Source organism: Grus americana, chromosome 1, assembly GCF_028858705.1.
Source record: "Grus americana isolate bGruAme1 chromosome 1, bGruAme1.mat, whole genome shotgun sequence".
Lineage (NCBI taxonomy): Eukaryota > Metazoa > Chordata > Aves > Gruiformes > Gruidae > Grus > Grus americana.
This window is the reverse complement of record NC_072852.1, coordinates 344,388-364,554: the sequence shown is the minus strand read 5'-3', so window position 1 is coordinate 364,554 and position 20,167 is coordinate 344,388. Positions and strand designations below refer to the sequence as shown.

Here is a 20,167-nt window from a genome sequence, read left to right as displayed (position 1 = left end):
GAGACAAGGGAAAAGCCAACGTTGACTTTGGCCAAGCAATGTGATTTTTGGAAAATGCAGATGAGAAGCCTCCATCCAGAAAAGGCATGTCAAAGGTGCGGTAAAGTATCTTCCATTACTGCTGGGAAAGGAAGATTGGAAGAACACATACAGAAACAAAGATCACTTACCAGATGACTTACACCCACATAAACACAGATGTGAACTAGAAACACCCCAATGTCCCATTTGTTTCCCTTTGAACTACCACAGGAAGTCAAGTTCATTGCCATCGCCCTTCTCCTTCCAAGTCTGAAGACAAAAGGTACAGCGTGCCCACCATCATTTCAGATCCCCTTCCACTTCAGTGGAAGAAGTCAGTGCTGCAGCAGGCTCTGGGAAAGGCAGGTGCACAGTAAGCCAGCATGTGGACGAGACTGCTTGAGAAACTGCAACTTCTCACCAGCCTGCATGTACTGGTGTGTGCAAATGACGCTGAAGAAGCGGCACTCTGGCTGCAGAGGGGTCCTGAAGTCCTTCCTGCATGCACCAGCTGCAAACTGCTCCACCAAGACCACTTCAGCTCCAAGATGCTGCAGTATACAGTGCCTAGGGAAGGCAGGGGCCAAGCTCCAGGTGTCCACACCAGAAATATCAAGGGTGGAGATATTCAACAAGTGACTCTGAAGTCCCTTGGGCGCTGAAAGCATTCCTCTAATTAAGACTGGAACCTTCACTATAGCCAATGACAGCAAGGTCTGTCATATGGCCATCGTGGTTGACCCACAGACCTTCTGGGAATGTACAGGGGCAGCATAAGGAACCGCCAAAACTTTCCAGACAAGAAAGATCCATCTTGACATCGAAAACACAAAGTTCAGATTCCATGTGAGACATGTGAGGTTTGGGAAAGAAAACTGGGAAGTTTGCATTGTGAACAAGATAAAACTTGGACGCTTCTTAGAAGGAAACTGCTGGCATCTCTGGCAGACCACTGAAAAATACAGTGTGAGGCAGGTGATGAGGTGCGAGGCAGCCCATAAGAACCTGGACTTTTCCTACTTTTTATGTAGGGGTAAGGGCAACTGGAAAATCTACTTTTTTAAAACAAAAGGTGAAAAAAATGACACAGAGGTTCAAAGTGCAGGGCTGCCAGCATGTGACATCTGGTTTAATGCCAGAGTACTGGGCTCCTGAGAAAGACGACAGTTAAACGACTCCTTAAGATATGAGAAAACCAGGGAGGAAAGGGAAAGCAAGACCTGATGCACTGGCAGAGACTAGCCAGGTGATAAGAAACCAAAAGACTGAACCCAGCTAAGGCAGGGTCTTACCTCCAGCTCACACCAGTCACACAGAGCAGCTGGGACTGATGGGGAAACAGATGCACAGGCACCAGAAACAAACTGGTACAGGTACTGAACAGCAGCAGTTTAGGATTCTCCTGCTGTTCACAGGGAAATCTCTGCGTAGAGGAGAACAGAGTTCCTGTGGCAGAAGCAAATCTCCAGCCCCACACCACTAGGCAGACTGCTGAGAGACAGGTCTGGCACAGACGGCCCAACCTCTTTGATACAAGATAGGAAAACCAGCAGTCATCTCAGAGGACACAGGGAAGTAAGACAGATGGAGCCTTCCAAGTCTCATCTTTATCTGTATATAAATTAGGACATGGATGGGTAGGCAGTTGGATGGGGAAAAAATGGCTGGATGGTTAGGCTCAGAGAGTGGCTGTTAATGGGTTGTTCCCTACCCGATGACCAGTGACTGGTGGAGCATCAGAGAGGTCATCGCATTTGTAGGTAACACCAAACTGGGGGGAATGATCAATATCCACAAAGGCAGGACTGCCATCCAGAGGGACCTGGACAGGCTGGAGGAACAGGCCAGCAGGACCGCCATGAAATTGAAAAAGGACAAATGCAGAGTCCTGTGTCTGGGAAAGCAGCAGCTTTGGCAATCATAGAATTGTTTGGGTTGGAAGGGACCACAAAGATCATCTAGTTCCAACCCCCCTGCCATGGGCAGGGACACCCTCCACTAGACCGCGTTGCCCAAAGCCTCATCCAACCTGGCATTAAACACTTCCAGGGATGGGGCAGCCACAGCTTCTCTGGGCAGCCTGTGCCAGGGCCTCACCACTCTAACAGTAAAGAATTTCTTTCTCACATCTAATCTAAATCGACCCTCCTTCAGCTTGAACCCATTACCCCTTGTCCTGTCACTACACTCCCTGATAAACAGTCCCTCACCATCTTTCCTGTAGGCCCCCAACTCTCTCAGCCTGTCAATGACACAGACTGGGGAGCAGCTCAGCAGAAGAGGCCCTGGAGGTCGTGGTAGATAGCAAGCTGGATGAGAGCCATGAGGACAGTGACTTTTGCAAGAGTAGATGGTATCTCCTTCCCTCTCACACACTTGTTAATGAAGACCCCAACAAATCAAACCATTTCTCACCAGCTGGATGTCAAACCCCAGCGTGACACAGGAAGGCTGTTTCACATGGCCTGTCTGCAACATCAGGTGTGGACCATCATTCAGATGAAGTTCAGCTTGCAAAGGTAAATGATTTCATTTCCAAGTCAAGTCATGTGATTTGCATGCTCAGTGACAGACACGGTCATTCACAGAATTTGAAAGGTCTTCTCTTTTGCAATCACTCTCTCAACCTGACATTAAGGAAAGGGAAAGAAGAAACCCCAAAATACTGCAGTTGAACAGCAGCTAACACTTAATACTTTCATAAAAAACACAAGAAACTATAGACACGCTGATCTGGAGGACTTTGAGCTATCAATAGTCCCATGCAAGAAAAAGATTGAAGTAGTGAGGGTGGGTAACCTTATCAGAATATAAAAAAAGAACCTCTTGAAGAACAAGACTTAGAGACAAGTCTTCACCCTTTGAGACAAAACATTGCCTAACATCGCCATCCTGAATTTAAACTTATGAATACTGGAATTCAGCTCCCTGGGATCCAGCACAAATCACCAGCGGGAGGGAAGACACTACTGACTGACTCAGCCGCCATTCATGGACTTTGCACAACTGCCTACCCATGTGCCTGTCCACACATTCCAGTCCTCACTGAGTACCTTTCCTGTTGTTTAAATAGGATGGTGGGTTCACCACATCAACAACAGCAGCTGCCGGTTTTCACAGTCGCAGCTTGAGTGCCGTGCCCTTCCCATCGCAGGCTCCCGACCCACGGCATGCTCCAGAGGCAACACTCCAGCTCCAGTCAGTGAGCACCTCAAGGCACATGGGAGGTTTGAGACACAACTAATGCTTTTGCAGTACTTTGTTTTTGCTACTGCTAAAGCAGCTGGAAGGTAAAAAATAAAACCAACAACAAACCCCAACTTTCTTTTCATCCTGTGTATTCTGAGTATGCAATATCCATCTGAAAAACGATGTCTCCATCCTTCTGTGGTAAGAACATTTGGATGAGGATGGGGAGCTTTGGAAAGGACTGCATCTGCACAGGGGACTCTGTTAGACAATTTATGAAAGAAAAGTCAGCTAAGAGCAGTTGAAGACAGATATAGGCACAAATCTGGCTTGGGAAAACAGAGAGTTGCAGATTGCCAGAAGCTGGGAAGATACTCTGGGAAAACTCTCACCCTAAACCTGTGCTGCTCTTGCACTGCTACCAGCCACAAAGAGGTGAGATGGCTCCCAGCACTCCTGCCCCACCACACACACAGGTCAGACTGCTCCCAGCACTCCTGCCCCACCACACCGGCCACGCGCTCTGCTCCACAAGTGGGGTCAGGCCCCTCTGCGGCAGGAGGAACTCAACACAGCGAGAGGCGGCGTGCCACCCCAGGCAATGAGCATGCTGATTTGCTTGCCTCAGGGAAGATAACCAAGCAGATTACAACTTCTAAACCCTCTAAATTACTCACTGCTATCTCGAGTCATCTCGGGCCACTGACACCAAGCTATCTGATTAACAGTAGCAATCAAATTAACAGGAGGTACGTGCAGTAAACTGACTAACTAGCCATGCGGCAGCAGAGATATTTACGTGAGCTCCCAGCAGCCACAGAACTGCCAGGGTAGCGCACGCTCCCTCGTACAGGCTCAGCCCTCCTCCACTGTGCTGAAACTCCATCGTAGAAAGGCAGGACCCATTACCACGGCCGTGCGAGGACGATACGTGAGAAAGCGCCAGACTTTGCAGTGGACAGTGACTTAATGACACGCTGAAGTCTTGAGCAAGCAATCCAAGCAGGGAGTCAGAGTTTCTCTTTGGAAGCTGGGAACTGAAGAGAGCACATCACACTAATATCAAGTTCTGGTTCAGATTTGCCAATAAACAAACCGATTGGATTACCAATGACAGTTTTCATTCTCCGGAACAGAAGATTCCAATTAGTCGCACTGCTTCAGAAAGGAAAAAGACAAGCGCTGTTTCTCCCTCATTAGGACCCACTTAGGACTTGGCAGGACACCCTCAGGCAAACGACTGTGCTTCAGTAAGAACACAGACAGAATGGCTATTCCAAGTTCAAAAACTTTAAAAAAAAAAAAAGAAGGGCAAAGCAGACCTTGGATGGGAAGAGACCTCCTCACAAACTACAGCCTGCAGGCAGTCACTTCCCAGAACTGCAAACTTACAGAAGGAGTCACACTGCAAAATGACCGAGTTTCCCTTTTCCACCTGTGTTACCCAGCATATTTACTAGAAAACTATTCCAGAGTTACACTCCTCTTGTGGCTAGAGGTCTTCTAACTTGCAGTTTAAGTTTATTAATGGCAAGTTTAGGTGCATTCATTTCTGTGGCAACACTGTCCTTTATTTCTAAGGATTCTGCTCCTTCTCTAACATTTACATTCCTACGGACAGCAACAACTTCTCCTTTCTACCTCCATTACACGTGGCCAGACACGCTTTTAGCCTCCCACCACAAGATACAACCTTCACAGCCCTTTCCACTTGTACCACACATTCTCTTTCTTCCCTCCTGCTCCAGCAGTTGAGCCAGTGTCAGAATAGACATCCTGAATCAACGGGTTTGTTCCAGTAAGCGTTACCCTACATGTGCCCAAGACACGTTGCAGAGGCTGCCCTCGTCGGGGGCCACGAGGAGCTCTGCAGGAGTGTCGGGGCCCGGAGCTCGCTGCCTCACCTGGAATGCTGTTTGGCTGTTGTAGTTGCGAATCTCTTTGCTCGCACCACGGAAGAGGAGAACCCGAGCGCAGCTCTCCTGTGAAAGCAAACAAGGGGAAGAGGGGAAGAAACCAATTAGCACTGCAGACTGGTGACAACAAAGAAGTAAACCACGTGGTTTCATTGCGCTCGGAAAGCCTCCTTTGGCAAGGGCAAGGAAGGATGCTCAACCCCTACGAGCCAGCCACCCCCAACCCCAAGTGACCAAGTCCACTCGCCTGTGTGCGGCTCTGGGGCACTGGCAGCGTGGCCATGCCCAAACATCAGCCCAAGAGCTACAGGCACAGTGGCCACCACTCATCCCCAGGTATTGCTATTTCCTAAAGCCTTTCATTGTTTTTGTTTTGAACGCTCTGTGCTTCTAAATGATGTTAATTCCACATGCTTACGAGCCCAGTGGACAGGGTACAAGATCTGCAGAACGTACCTACCACCTAACAAGCCACAAACGAGCCTCACTGTACCACTATCCATTGCAAAACATAACAGTACTGAACTTTTAAAGCATGGACACCTCAGAAACTGAAAATTCCCTTTAGAATCAGAACACATAATACAACATATAAAATCTCTAGGAAGAAACAAACCCTGCAGGACAAATCCTTAGATACCGACCTCCACATCTCAGAAAGAGAACAGTGGGTGTGTAAGATCAGAGAGGGCCCACCCTCGATTTCACCTGAACTGAGGGTAGTGACCACACAGAAGATAAAACAGAAGTGGTGCCCTACATTGTCTGGACAGCCTTCTTCAAAATTCAGAGATTAGTAGTAAGACTTCAGGGCCATTTGTGAGAAGGACAGGACCCCAGCCCACATGCCTTCCCCAGAACAGGGTGAAAACCACAGGATATGCCCAACAAGCCCTACCTAGGCCACCTGCCCACCTCAAATTAAATGTGAGCACCTGGGCCAAATTAGCACTCTCCACCCAGGCAAACCGGTCCCTCCCAACCAGTAAAGGGGGCTTGCTGTGAGGTAGGAGTAGGAACCAGAGGAAAAATCACAGACCACGTTAGGCAGTAAATCAGAAAAAACATCTTGGGAATGGGAACAGATTAAACCATGGACTCTTCTCTGGCCACCTGCCTCCTAAGAAATCCAAAATCAGGCTGGTGCTACAAACAGAAACAGCCTCATCCCAGGACAGAGTGTGGATACAATTCAGAAGAACCTTTCAGGGCCTGGGAACAGTAACAGCAATGAGAAGGTGCCCCAGCCCAATGCTGTGCTCTCTCAGGCAGGCTATTGCCCCATATATGCTTTCTAGTTCTCATGCCCCAAATCACACACATTTACCTGGTTATAGAGAGCACAAATATGAAGAGCGGTATTTCCTGAGGCATTCTGTGCAGTCATATCAGCTCCGTAGAAGAGAAGATGCTCCAGGTGCTGAACATGGCCATAGCGACATGCCTGCTCAAAACACAAAACAGAAAAAAGAAATAGAATAAGAAAATCAAGGAGCAGCAGGAAGATGATAAATCTCATAACATCCTCTGCTGGATTCATCTCTGCTAGAAAAGTTATATCAGGCTGGACCTGGAGCCTGAAAAGTCCCATTAACATGCATGCACACACACTGCTGCTCCTTACAGCACTATACACCTGAATACTTATCAGGCAAATTACCGCTACATCAATTGCAAATTTGGGATCAGTATCGTACTGGTGCCAGGGCCTCCTCCTCCAGACTGTTTGCTATCTCAGTATTATTATCCGGTGAAAAGAAGCTCTGAAGCACAAGGAGGCAAAGAGGAGGGCAACGGCCCCACATCTGTAGTTAACTGGTGTGGTATTTTCTTCTACGTTTGGTCCATCCTGGGACCAGCAGTCCTCAAAGATCTCGCAAGGCAAGGCAGGATGGAGGCAGGAAGGAGGCCAGTCATATCCAGTAAATCAAGATCACAAACACACGTCTTGTTCTTTCATTCTCATCCATTCGTCCTTAGCTGTGCCAGTACTCATCCACCTTGCAGGGGGCTGACAGCTGGGTGCTTTGGGAGGCCACGGGCCCAAAGACAACCTGCCCTACCGATGCTCCAAGACTCTAGGCAGAGCCAGCGCATCCTCCCTTCTCCCACGGGTCTCGGTCTTGAAGCACAAAGCCAGCTCAGGTCCCCTAACCCCTAGCCCATGTCTTCCTATGCCAAATCCACTTGTCAATGTGTAAAACAGGGACAGATACCATTGTGGCTTGGAACCAAGATGGCATTGGACTGAGATCCCAAAGCACTGTCCTATGAGCCAGTCATAATCTGGGAAGGATCCCAGACACTACTGACTGAGGCCAGAACAGAAGAGCCTGAGCACTGGCCTGGGATGGGAGCCAGAGCTGGCACACCACGTGCAAGTCCTCCACACAGGAGCCTGGCCCCCTGTGCTGGCCACCCTTGCTGAGCAGTGCCTCCACCACCCACCAGGACACTGCGTCCCCATGGCACCCGAGGGGATGGGATGAGCCCCTCCATCGGCAGCAGGTCAGCGGTCACCCCATCCGGATCCCGTCCTGCTGCCCATCCCACCTGGTGGATCTCCTGCCAGCCATTCTCATCCACGCAGCCGAGCCGGGCGTAGTCGTGCAGCAGGAGCTCGCAGCAGTAGGGATCCCCCCCCACCATGGCACTGTGGTACAGGGGCGTCAGCCCCCGGCTGTCCTTGTAGTCCGGGGAGGCACCCAGGTCCAGCAGCGTCTGCAAGAGAAGCGCCTGCCTTGCTCTGCAGCTTCAGGCAGCCACGCAGCAGGGAAACCTGCCCCGCAGAGGGTCCGGGGATGCTCTGGCCATGGCAGCAGGCAGCACTCACCCCACATTCCCCCCAAGACTCAGGTTATCAGTGCCATGCTTTTGTAATGGGCTGTGCTCCCCAACAGCAACATGAGAGATGCTTTGGCCCAGGGAGGGCACAACCCTGCCAGCAGCCTGGACGGGGCGGGAGGAGCAGCCGGTGCTGGGGTGCAGGGCAGAGGGGAGGAGAGCCCCTGCGGCAGGTTCCCCCAACTCACCAGCAGCGCTGCGTGGTTGCGGCACCGGACGGCCTTGTGAAGAGCTGTCATTCCTTCCCGCGTCCGGAAATCCAGGTGCGCTCCCCCGTTGCGCAGTGCCTTGATCATCTCGGCGCTGAGCTCCAGCTGAGCAGCCGCAGTCAGGGGACACTCTGCAGAGCCCCGGGAGAGAGATGGGTGAGACCGCGGGCGCACCCGCCCCATCAACGGGCGCCGTGACACCACTGGCCTCTGGCTTGGGCACATCTCCTGCCTGTGCTCCAGCAACGCAGGGTGCCCCCCACTCCCCTCGAGGGAGCCACACCAAACCCCACGCCCGCTCCCAGCCCTGCTCAGACGCCAGCAGTTTTCCCAAACACTGTACGTGCACGGTCTGAGCGGGCCATTATGCTGCCCACTGGCTTCTTTTGGGTGCGGATGTGAGCCCCGCAGAGGAGAGAGGGGAGGAAAGCGCCGGCAGTTTAACGAATGGCAGAAATGCCATTGCTGGCTCTTACGCTGCAGGAAAGCACGCATCTGGACCCACCATTTATAGAAAGGAGAGAGGAAGGGGGTGAAAATCAGTATCCTCGCCCAGTTTCTCCCTGCAGCAAGGCACGGAGAAGGGGCTGCTGTTTCAGGGGGAGAGGCACAGCTACGCACCCCAGCACCACCACCAGCATCCACAGAGCTGTTTGGAGCTCCTCCACACACGGCTGTCCCGCAGCCAGTCCTCACCGCCTCACGTCACCAGCAGCAAGCTCCAAAGGCGAAACACTCACCCCAAATGGGAGGAACACCCCTGCATCTGTGCAACACCCCCCCCGGCCTCTGAGGAGCCCGGCTTGTCGCGCAGCAGAGCCTGCACTAACTCACTGGCTGGCTCAGTCCCAGCTCCGACCAGGATCAGTCCCGACTCCTAGGACTGCCCAGCGCATAGGACTTGCTCCACTTAGGGATATAATTTGAGCAGGCCACAGAAGAACCACAGAAATCCCCTTCAACAGTCTTCCCTCACCAAGTGCACCCCCCCCCGGCCCCCAGCCACCCTCTGCTTCTGTTTCTCAGGTGGGTGCAGGCGCCCCGGTGCACATCTCTTGCTCTCTATCGGTGCATGAAGCTCCGAAATGCAGAAAGGTGCCTCTGTGCTGGACGGGCAAAGCCTCTTCCGATGGGAGCTACTACACCCCTCCCTTGGATCTCAGTGCCCAGCTGTCGGCCAAACGCGACCTTGGCAGGTTTGCAAGCTAGCAGCACAGCTTTCCTGCCTGCCCCTGCAGGTCCCCACCGCAGTCCTCGTGTGACACAGCGTGGAGGACCTCTCCTTGGCGGGGGCCACGGTGCTGACAGAGGATGGGGCTTTCTGTCCTGCCCTGATGGGGTTAGGGAGATCTGAGCTGCACAAGGACTGTGCTCACTGATCCACGGGCTGATGTGATAGCACAAAGAAGAAAGAAAAATGTCCTTTGACATAAAATGAGTAAAGTCTCCTTAAGAGACAGAATGTTTTTCTGAACATTTTGCTTATAATTAAATAAATTTGTTTGCCTCAGAGTGCAATATTACAAAAAAAAAAGTAAGTAGGCCTTCTTCCTCAAACAAATCCCCCATACCACAAATGGAGCAACGTGTAGACTAGCTAAAATAAGTTGCCATCAGCTAGAAATACCTTTGTGTATTTTTTAGAAAGGTACCTGCTTTGCACATAAATTAAAATCTCTCCATTCAGTAGAAATGACTATTTAAATGAGAATAATAAAATGGTTTGAGATACAAATAAAAAATACGACTATTAATTTCAGAGCATTGCTATTAGCCAAATTTTTAAATGCGATAGGTAGAGGTCAGACAAGGTTCTGTGGCTTTGCTAAAACTCTCTGGGTTTTGTGCTACAAGACACCAATATAAAAAAAATGAAGATTACTGAAGACTGTTGTCAAGAGGATTAAAGATGGGTTCACCGATAAGAGGAATCGTCAGTGAATGAGAATGTTACAGCTGGGTCTTCTAAGGAACTGTCCTCAACTCAAAACTGTCAATCATTTTTAACAACAATCGGGAAGAAAATAGGAAGTAATCTCTAAGAACTTTCACACTCACACACACACACACACGATGTTGTTATATAGGACAAAGTCAAGGGTACAATGAATAAAATGGCTTCATGCATTCATTGCGAACCGCATGAAGTTCAACAAGGCCAAGTGCAAGGTCCTGCATGTGGGTCGGCGCAATCCCAAGCGTGACTATAGGCTGGGTGGAGAATGGATTGAAAGCAGCCCTGAGGAGAAGGACTCGGGGGTTTTGATTGACGAGAAGCTCAACATGAGCCGGCAGTGTGCGCTTGCAGCCCAGAAAGCCAACCGTGTCCTGGGCTGCATCAAAAGAGGCACGACCAGCAGGTCGAGGGAGGGGATCCTGCCCCTCTACTCTGCTCTGGTGAGACCCCACCTGGGGTACTGCGTCCAGCTCTGGGGGCCCCAGTACAGGAGAGACATGGAGCTGTTGGAGAGAGTCCAGAGGAGGGCCATGAAGATGATCAAAGGGCTGGAGCACCTCTGCTATGAGGACAGGCTGAGAGAGTTGGGGTTGTTCAGCCTGGAGAAAAGGCGGCTCCGGGGAGATCTAATTGCAGCTTACCGGTACCTGAAGGGGCCTACAGGAAAGATGGTGAGGGACTGTTTATGAGGGAGTATAGTGACAGGACAAGGGTAATGGGTTCAAGCTGAAGGAGGGTCAATTTAGATTAGATGTGAGAAAGAAATTCTTTACTGTTAGAGTGGTGAGGCCCTGGCACAGGTTGCCCAGAGAGGTTGTGGATGCCCCATCCCTGGCAGTGTTCAAGGCCAGGTTGGATGAGGCTTTGGGCAACGTGGTCTAGTGGAGGGTGTCCCTGCCTGCAGCAGGGGGGGTTGGAACTAGATGATCTTTGTGGTCCCTTCCAACCCAAACCATTCTATGATTCTATGATTCTATGAAATACTTCCTTAGCTCAGCAGCAGCTGTGAAGATAAGGGTTTGTTGGAGGGTTATTGGTAATGGTCTACAACCCTTCTCACACCGGGTGCAGCCACCAGAAGAAAGCAGTGCCAGATGCAGCCCAAGAAATGGCGGAAAACGCCATCACTTGTGGCGACTATCAGACGGATGGATGCACTGCTGACGTGGTGCCGCAGGAGGTTCTCGGAAGACCTCGGTGGAGTCTGCAGGGACATTGCCGTGGTTTCTCTGCTCAGAAGAGCTGGGCAGCCGTGGTGGAAGCACAGTCCGCTCTTCCACTGAAGCAGGATGGGGATGGGAGGTCCTGACTCACACATCCACCATGCACCAAGGGAGATGAAGAGAAGGTGACTGTGGGTGAGCTCCCAGGGCAGGAGAGCCTTCCTCCTCCTCCCCACCAACACCAAAACCACCTCTGTGCAGCTCCCCAGCTCTCTAGCCACGGCGACCTCCAGTTGAAGGCAAAGATAAGCTAGAGGGGAGAGTCTAGTGAACTTATGGTCTTTTAAGGCCCATCGCTTATCTTTTGCGCCAAATACCATTGTTTTAATTTCTGTTGTTATCACTGACTTTCAGTTACTGCTTTTTCACCAGAATTTCTATAAAATTCTTCCTTATTTATGGTTAAATTATTTTGAGAGCACCTATTTGGCCCTTGCAGTGTGATAACACTGCTGCAAACTTCAGGTTGTGCATATGAACTGAAGTATCCTCATCAGTCCCTGCTCCAGGCATCTACTTCCATTTCCACATGCAGTTAAATCACCAGTCTTTCTTCAATATCTCAGTTTAAATGAGACAAACTTTTCAAAGAGGCAAAAGACACAGAAAACAAGGCTTCGAATCTTCCTTTAGTCTCAGTTATTAATATGTCAAATTCGATTGAAAAATCTATCACATTATCTTGAATCCCTAAGACTGAGAAAGGTCCGAGTAGGGCATTTCGAGATGCACTGAATGAACTGCAGCTAGCAATTTGTTCACTACATCTAATCTAATCACTATCTAATCTAGGATTTTAGTGATTACACTCTGCTAATTCTTGGAAACGTGCATATCCAAATATATGCTTAAAGTAATTAACTAATAAGTGCATGAGATCCGTTGCAGCAAACGAGAACCAGCAAGACAACGCATTGCACGTTGCACAGCGTAAGAAACTGAGTAATGGCCGTGAGAAGGAGACGCAGGTTGGACTCTGCCTTTGGGCTGTCAGGCAGCCGAGCTCCACAGCGTGGGTCTGACACCCTGTGCTCCCTCCGACGCTCACTGAACTGCTCTAATGGGAAGAGCTTGCTGGCAAAGCCAGCACCCAGCTGGGCACAGCGGCTGCTCCAGCACACCTGATCCCTGACGGGGGTGAGATTAAATTCTGCAGCCCAAATCTGCAACAGCAAATCGGGGCCAGCAGACAAGAGCTGTTCTTGGGGGCACCACCGATGCTCAGAGGAACAGGAGCCTGGGGAAGGAGCAGGTGAGATGGACTGGGTCTAAAAAGCTGCTAGTGGGACTGTTCCATTAATCAGTAGGTTGTAGGGAAGCAGAGGTGGGGACTGTAACAGCTTCTTGGAGGATTTCCTCGTGCAAAGGGCACCCTTGCAATCCATCAGCCCGACTGGCGAGAGCAGCACAGGACTGGGACACCGTGCCAAGAGCACTCGGCTCCGGCAGCTGGAGCATGAAGCAGGTATGGTTCCAGGAAAGCTCGCTGAAGTCCAGTTCTACTCCACTTAAAGGAGTTTTTTTCTCTATGTTTTTGTCTTGTAAATATGTTTTCTCTTCTTTCTGCTAAAAGCAGCTTAGGATGAAAAGCATCGCTAATGTTTTAATTGCAAACAAGGTATTCTGGCAATCCTCGGGCTGGTCACTTCTGTGAAAGCGATGAATCCAAACAAGGCTGAGTTGCGGAACAAAACGTCTGAGGTCCCGTACCCAGAACCAGGTCAAGATCCCTGTTCTTGCCAACCGCAGCCAACTCCACTCTGGACCAGGTGTTACCCACACACCCCCCAGAAGCTGGCAGCAAAGAGACAACTTGGGAGGACAGCCACCATGTCACACAGTGTGGACGATCCTCTACAGCCTGGCAGAAGAAACACTGCGGAGGCTCCTCACATTCAGGGGGTGTCATGAGAACTGGAATTCACGTGGCGAGGGAAGGTGAGAAACACCAGAGAGTGCTCCAACATGAGCAGGAACAACGTCTCCACTATGATACTAGAATTTAAAAAAAAAAAACTTTAAAAACAAATAATAAATCTGTGTTAACTGCAGGACTTAATTTATCATTTAGGAAAAGGGAGGACATCTGTTCAAGTTGACATAACAACACTCTCGATATGAAAGTTTTCATGCAAGCTACTGGAGAGGAGGGTTACCATCTACATAGTGTTCCTGTACAGACCTATAGTACACTGTAACGGAAAATACCTGCCTGTGACAAATACCACCTATAAGTAGAACCTCATGGCAGTGTTTTTCAGCTGTAGGTGAAAACATTACGAGATGGCCTTTCACCTCCAATTTCACTTGAATGCAAACATATCATTTTTCATTAATCTCCAGTTGCACATTCGATTCAAAGAGATGATACCAGTTTGCTTAATAAAAAGGTTTAAAGCAACTAGATTAACAGATTTTAAACTGAGAAACCAGCCACTGGAGTTTCATCCAGTGTTTCCCCCATCTAACCACAGCTGCTGGCTGAACCAGCACTTCCAGCCGTAACTTTCAGCTACTAAAATTGAAAGCAACAGAAAATATATCAAATATGAATGTGCGTTATTCAGGTAATTAATCAAGTAATTGCGTGCGTGTACCTTGAATGCATTATGCCACAGCTAGCAGACAGCCTGAATACAGGGCAGCCAAAGCAGGAGAGGAGCAAGCTCCCCACGCCTTGGGCAGAGGGGTTTTTTCCTAACAGTAAGCAGAAGGTTGAGAAAGCACTGTGATGCACAGCAAGTATTAAGCAAATACTTATTCCTGCTGCTATTTGTCCTCGCATTGTATTGGGGCCACAGTCCGTATTGCTGCACACAGTCAAGAATATTTCTTTGTAAATGCAATGATTTCCTCTCATTCTCCTGCTGTTCCCCAGTTGCCATCCTATGTTAAATATTGAGGATTGCCTTTCTCTCTTCTACATGGTAAACTATCACTCAGGCTTGGGTCTAATTTTAGAATAACGGTAACTTCTCAAGTGGTTCTTTTACACCCTTAAAATGTACCTACAGGAAGCAACTGTGATTTTTTTCCTTTCATCTCTTCCAAGGACAGTTAATCTTTCCTAGAATATCTTCTGAACAATCCTGCAGCACTGAAATGTGAACAATGCAAATTGGGCTGCAATGGTTTAAGACATGGCTCTTCTTTGCCCTCTTAGCCCAGCAGAGTCAGGGGAAGGGGAACATGTGCTGCACTTCAGCTGCCCCAGTGCACCATAAAATCCTCCCAAAAGCAGCTTAAATGAAGATACCAGGCTTCGCGCTGAAGAGGCCGGGCCGCTGCCGTATCTTCCTGTTGGCTCTGCTGTGAGGAAGGCACCGCAAAGCACAGAACATTTCACGGTGCAGCCAGTGTTATTTGAAGTCCATTAACTGGATTTAACTCTGCAGAAGAACATTTCTCCAAGCGGGGAAGTCCAGCTTGCCTTGGGGAGCTCCCCACACGCACCACCTGCGTGCAAGGGAACCGCTCTGTTCAGAAGAATTCAGCACAGGACAAGCGTGCAACACCTGCAGAGATGAGGCGTGAGGGGACCCTGGTGTGACCGGGCTGCAAATCCCCCGTGTTTCCAGCAAACCTGGCATTGACATTAGAAATACAAACAGGCTGTGCGAAGGGCAGAAGAAGGGAAACGTTTCCCTTCTAATGGGGACAATTGGATGACAAGTCCCGGAGCACGGCTGCTGTGTGACCTGGGAAGAGAAAGAACAGCACATGCTGGAAAGAGAAACCAAGAGTAAGCACAGGTATTTTGGTGGCCCAGATGAACTGGGCAAACACGCATCATCCTTCTAATCTATGACACAGATATATTCCCTTCTGAACCTCTAGGATTTAAACTTCAGGCAGGATTATATGAGTTCTCTCTAAAAGAAATAGTTCATGAGCAAGGGGAGACCTCTGCTTTCTGGAAAACTTAGCAGGCTGCAGATAAAGACTATTAATTTCCCTGTGTTGAACAGGATTGTGGATAATGACCCACAAATAATTTCTGCAGGGATATTTTTTCCCCCAGTTCAAAAGAGGTAGAAGAAAAGGTTATAGAAACTGAGAAGAGGATGAATCATTTTTTATTAGGGATCTATTCTGCAAAGTCTTTGAGACAGTATTACTGCATTTGCTGCCTCAAAAATCAGCAGAGCAGTTACAAACTGCCTTCAGACAGGGATGTTGCACAGGAGTGGTTAAAGAAGAAAGCTTTAGCAGCTGAAGGCCTGAATTTCTAAAACCTCAACGGTTTGGGTTCCCCCACTCCGCTTTTGTACAAGGAAGGAGAATAAATGGTGGTTGTAATTATCCAAGCTGCTGAAGACCTGGCCACACAGAAAGGAGCATTTGGTGTCAGAGCCTATTTGCAATATCCCTGGTAGACTCATCCCTAGAGACGCAGTGGATAAAAGAGCATTGCTAATAGCAATGCTGCTCTGCCTAAAAGGAGAGTAGATTTACTACAGTGATTTTGTGAAGGGTGGCTGAGAAGTTAAGAATAGCACTTAGGCACTGCAGTTTTTTCTATCTTTGCTAAATACCAACCACTGGAAATACCATCATTTATTTATTCCTTCTCTTGAAATCTTAGTCGGCCATCTGCCCACGGTCCCATCAATTTACTCATAAACCTGAAAGCTCCAGGTTAAAAATTCAGTATAGAAGTATTCCCAACCAAGGAAAGACTAAGGTTTTCAAAGCATCTGGAGAGAGGAGGCTTGACTTGGCAGCAAAGTGGCCTTTTCTCCCTCCATGCACGGTACCCCTGCAGGTCCTTAAAGGAGATACAGAGCAGTCAGCAAGACAATGGTCTTAGACAAAGTCTAAGACCTTTTGGAAAGACAGTGTCTCCTCCTTGTGTTTGTATCCTCTTTATTTTCAGGTTTTACCAGATTCCCACATCTGAGAGTCCCAGCTGACAGGTCAGGAGGGCATCTCCTGGCAAAGAGGAGCTCTTCCGCCTCTGCCTGCCAGCAGCACAGTCTGCACCTTCATCCCTACGTGCCTCCTGGCACACTTCTGCTGAATTCAGTGGGAAGAAGGTAGTTTCCACGATTGCTGGCTGGCCAGGAGGCAGGGATGTCAGTGATTCTTATCCCCCTTGCACAGTGCCGGTCCAGCCTCTCGCTGGCTCTCAGGGCTGTCCCCTGCATGCAGTGCTCAGCAGCCTGGCCTGAAACAGCTCCCTGCTTCCCAGAGGAGGAAAAAAACACATTGACGTTGTTACGCCTTGTCTCGGAGACAGGTCACAGCACCGCTGGCCCCCATGCCGTACGGCTTTGCTGCGGGCAGCCTGGCCACATCTGCAGACCTCCCTGGTCAGCTGGAGGTCCCAGAGGGTAATTCCCAGGCACCTGTAGATTCACAGATGGGTTCGGATGCCAAATCAAAGGCTTCTGCTTCAACAGGAAGGCTTCCCCACAGCCTGCAAGTAAGCTTTAAGAGCAAACATAACGAAAAAGGCAGCCCCTACAAACCCAGTCGGGTCCTGCCCAGAACTGTAGGCACAGAAGCCAGTTCTTGGACTAGCTCAGCCTTGGCATAATCAAAGTCCAAATCACCAACGGTCTTCCCTATTTTGGAAGAGGATATTAAGTATTAAATTAATGCTCTCCTTTCTCTCTACATCCTTTCTCTGCTTCCGCAGGGACTGGCAAGGAGATGGTGTCCTGCAACGAGACTTCAATGGCTTCATCCTCAGCAACTCCATCCATTTCCTGTGTCAGGCAAGTCCCAGTGTCCCTCCCAGCTTGGGCAAGCCAACAGCCTCCTTCCTTGATTAACCTCGGGGACTGCACACGCTCATTTTAGCAGACCTCCTGCATTGCAGACTGAGACTTGGTTAAGCCCCTTGAATATAAAACTATAAGACAAAACATTATTCCATCCATCACCCTTGGCTAGCTAACATAAAGACAGAGCAGGAAGGACACAGAACCATTACATTTTTACTTTACCATTCACCAAGATAAAACGCTATCCTGCACACATGTATATTTATTTTCTCCCAGGACAAGATGGTAAAAAAAGGATCACAACTGACACACATCAATAATACTACTTAACATACTCTCATTAAGGGCAGTATGAAAACTCGTAGCAGAAAACAAATGATCTCAGAAAAGTAATTTGCTTTCTCTCTGCCCCAAATCCTAAAGTTTAGATAAAAACGCATTGGGCTCTTAACAACAGCAAAAAAGCAGTGATCGGAAGCAGGGAGAGGTCTCTAGTTAAAGGAGCCAGACACCACGAAGATGCAGCACTTGTACACCGTGTACTGCTGTTGGGTTTTCACCACTGCTGACTTGTAACGATCAGCATTACAAAACAGGCATCACTGATAATACGAAGAGCTTTATCAGGAGGTAGAGAAGCAAGTGTCCTTTCTAATCTTGCTTTTCCTCATGGGTTTCCACACAGAGCTCTAACCTAAGGCTCCATCCATATGTGCTGCCATTGTACAGATGTTTACTTTATTAAAAGAAAAAAAATGCTAAAGAAAAATAGCCCAAAGATACTTATTTTTATAAAAAAGCTATTTGTAAAGCCTCTTCCAAACCAACTTTAAGATATTCATATTAAAATAACTGTCTCTGCTGCTTTGTGAAGCCTTTAAAATTCATACCATAAATTGAATCAGTGCAATTTTACATGGGAACACTCTGAAGGCTTGTTAAAACATCCTCTTCCAACCGCAATTGTGCCAGTTGAAGAGGCTGCCTCCCCCAGCCTTCCTCCACTGTTTGTTCACTACCCTACACTTGGAGGTTCTCCATCCCGGCATGCTAGCTCAGCTCTTCACAAGAGTCTCGCCTAACATTTTTCAGTAAAAATGAGCCACATTTTTTCCAAAACTTGGGTTAATTGAATGATTAGGTACCTGAGATAACTAATTTATCTTCTTGCAGAGGAACAGAAGGGAGGCAGGTTGGAAGCAGAAGTCCATGATAAATTCCATAAACTTTTCCTTGATGGGAATTGCTATGTGCCTTCTCCACCTGTGTGAGCATTGCAAAATGCTAGGAGGCCGGATAACAAGAAAAGGATGTGGATTGCTGTCACGGGTAATAAGAATTGTGACATAAGTGTCAGTACTGAAATCTACAGACAATGACATCGTTTTAGAATATTAAGGATGCCTGCTTGTTACAAGAATGAGAAAGTACTGAGTGAGCAAGGAGGACCAGAGAAAAAGTTTACATTAAAATCTCATCATGTATTATACTGATTATTCAGAACAGGACTTTGAATGCATGTGGATTAGTGTCTGAAGTAATAAGTTAAAAGGTCCTTCATAAGATTTTGTTGCAGACTACTAACTGGGGAAAAAAAAAAAATGTATTAACTTCTCAGTGTTTACCTCCAAGTTGTATAAATTAACATTTGCTCTACTAGGGCAACTTCAACTTGAAGGAAAATGCTGGGTGTCCCATCCAACAAGCAATAAAGTATCATTTCATTTTTCTAAAAAGGAGAAAATTGATCACTTTTCTATAGATACTGTTTCCCTAGGCAGATAGTGTATAATTCCTAATAAATACAGACAGCAAAATGACCAATCATTTCTTTTTCACTTTGCTGCTGTGGAAATGCATTATTTTCCTTTCCATTACCAAATAAGGATTTTTAGCATGAACTACCCAAGATTGAATAAATTGTTTAACATCTAGTGAATGTTGTAGATCACCCTCCTTATCTTCTCCCTGAAGATATTCCTGGTCCAAAAAAAGTTAAACTTTAATACATTTTGAAATATTGGCACATTCTAAAAGACCAGAAGAAAAGCAGTGTCAGGCCAATGTTCAAAAAGGGGCAAGTAAAACGATCCATGAAACTACAAGTCAGAAGAATAACACTGATCCTGGGAATTTAATTGACACAGCATTAAATAATACCTGTATTATTAATATTGCCCAATCAAGTTTTACAGTAAATAGGTCTTCCTACTCAAATGTAATTCCTTTCCTTGGTAAATTACAAGTCTGATAATGCAGATAGCTGTATTGATGTAAGACTCACGCTTGGCTGAGTCCTACATGACATTAAAAATAAGTGGTATAAAATGTCAGTCAAGCATGTTCCAAATGAACAGAAATCCAGCTGAAGAGCAGCAGTCAGAGCAGTCACTGGGGAATGTGGCCAACCACGTGGGCGCTGAAGAGGCTTCAGGGTATTGGTCTTGACTCTATTCTAGATCCTCATCAATTATCCTGAAGTAAATCTCTGACCAGATTTGTAGATGCCACAGGGCTTGGAGGAGTGCTAGGAGCAATCAGGGCTGGGCAATCCCAGAACCAGGAACAACAGACATGGAAACCCTGCAGGATGATGCATTTGAGACACTACACATCGGGGAGGAGATGTGCTGCCCTGGGCGGCTGCAGCAGCAGCAGCTGCACCCTGCGGTCATGGCTCTGCGACATGCTCCAGCCTGGGGGACCACACCGGACCTCCCCAGACCTCCCCGGCCGCGTTGCTGCAGTTGGCAGCCCGGGGGCAGCAGCACGCTCCCGCCATGCTCTTCCATCAGCCCAGGCTGCACGGCAAGTCAACGGGAAGGAAAACAAACAACGCTCCATAGCAAGGAACTCCTTAGTGGTTCCACTTCGTTCAGTTGTCATGGGCCAAGTAATCTCAGGTTAAGGTGGGCGCAGGACCAACACAGGAGGAGGAACAGGAAGGGAAACCCCCTCCCCCAGCCCCTCCGTCTAGCAGGACATAACGTGGGGTCCCATCCCAGAGACACACGGTCACCCCCATGCTCCCAAACACGGCCCCAGGAAGCCAGAGAGCAGGAAGAGCCGCGCCTGCCCC

At 48.4% G+C, this 20,167-nt stretch overlaps 1 protein-coding gene across 9 annotated transcripts in view; it reads right to left on the bottom strand.

Moving 5' to 3' along the window:
- The window catches only part of SHANK3 (SH3 and multiple ankyrin repeat domains 3), a 383,466-nt gene that overhangs the window by 278,907 nt on the left and 84,392 nt on the right, over positions 1–20,167 (bottom strand). For all 9 annotated transcript variants that reach the window (XR_008574833.1, XR_008574834.1, XM_054811562.1 and 6 more), the window contains exons 7-10: positions 8,159–8,310; positions 7,680–7,847; positions 6,454–6,570; positions 5,115–5,192 (exon numbers count right to left, since the gene is read on the bottom strand). Coding sequence is in view for 7 of the 9 variants with exons in the window: in XM_054811562.1 (XP_054667537.1) it covers positions 5,115–5,192; positions 6,454–6,570; positions 7,680–7,847; positions 8,159–8,310 (515 nt within the window). In the remaining 2 variants the exon portion in view is untranslated. The remainder of the gene's footprint in view (positions 1–5,114; positions 5,193–6,453; positions 6,571–7,679; positions 7,848–8,158; positions 8,311–20,167) is intronic.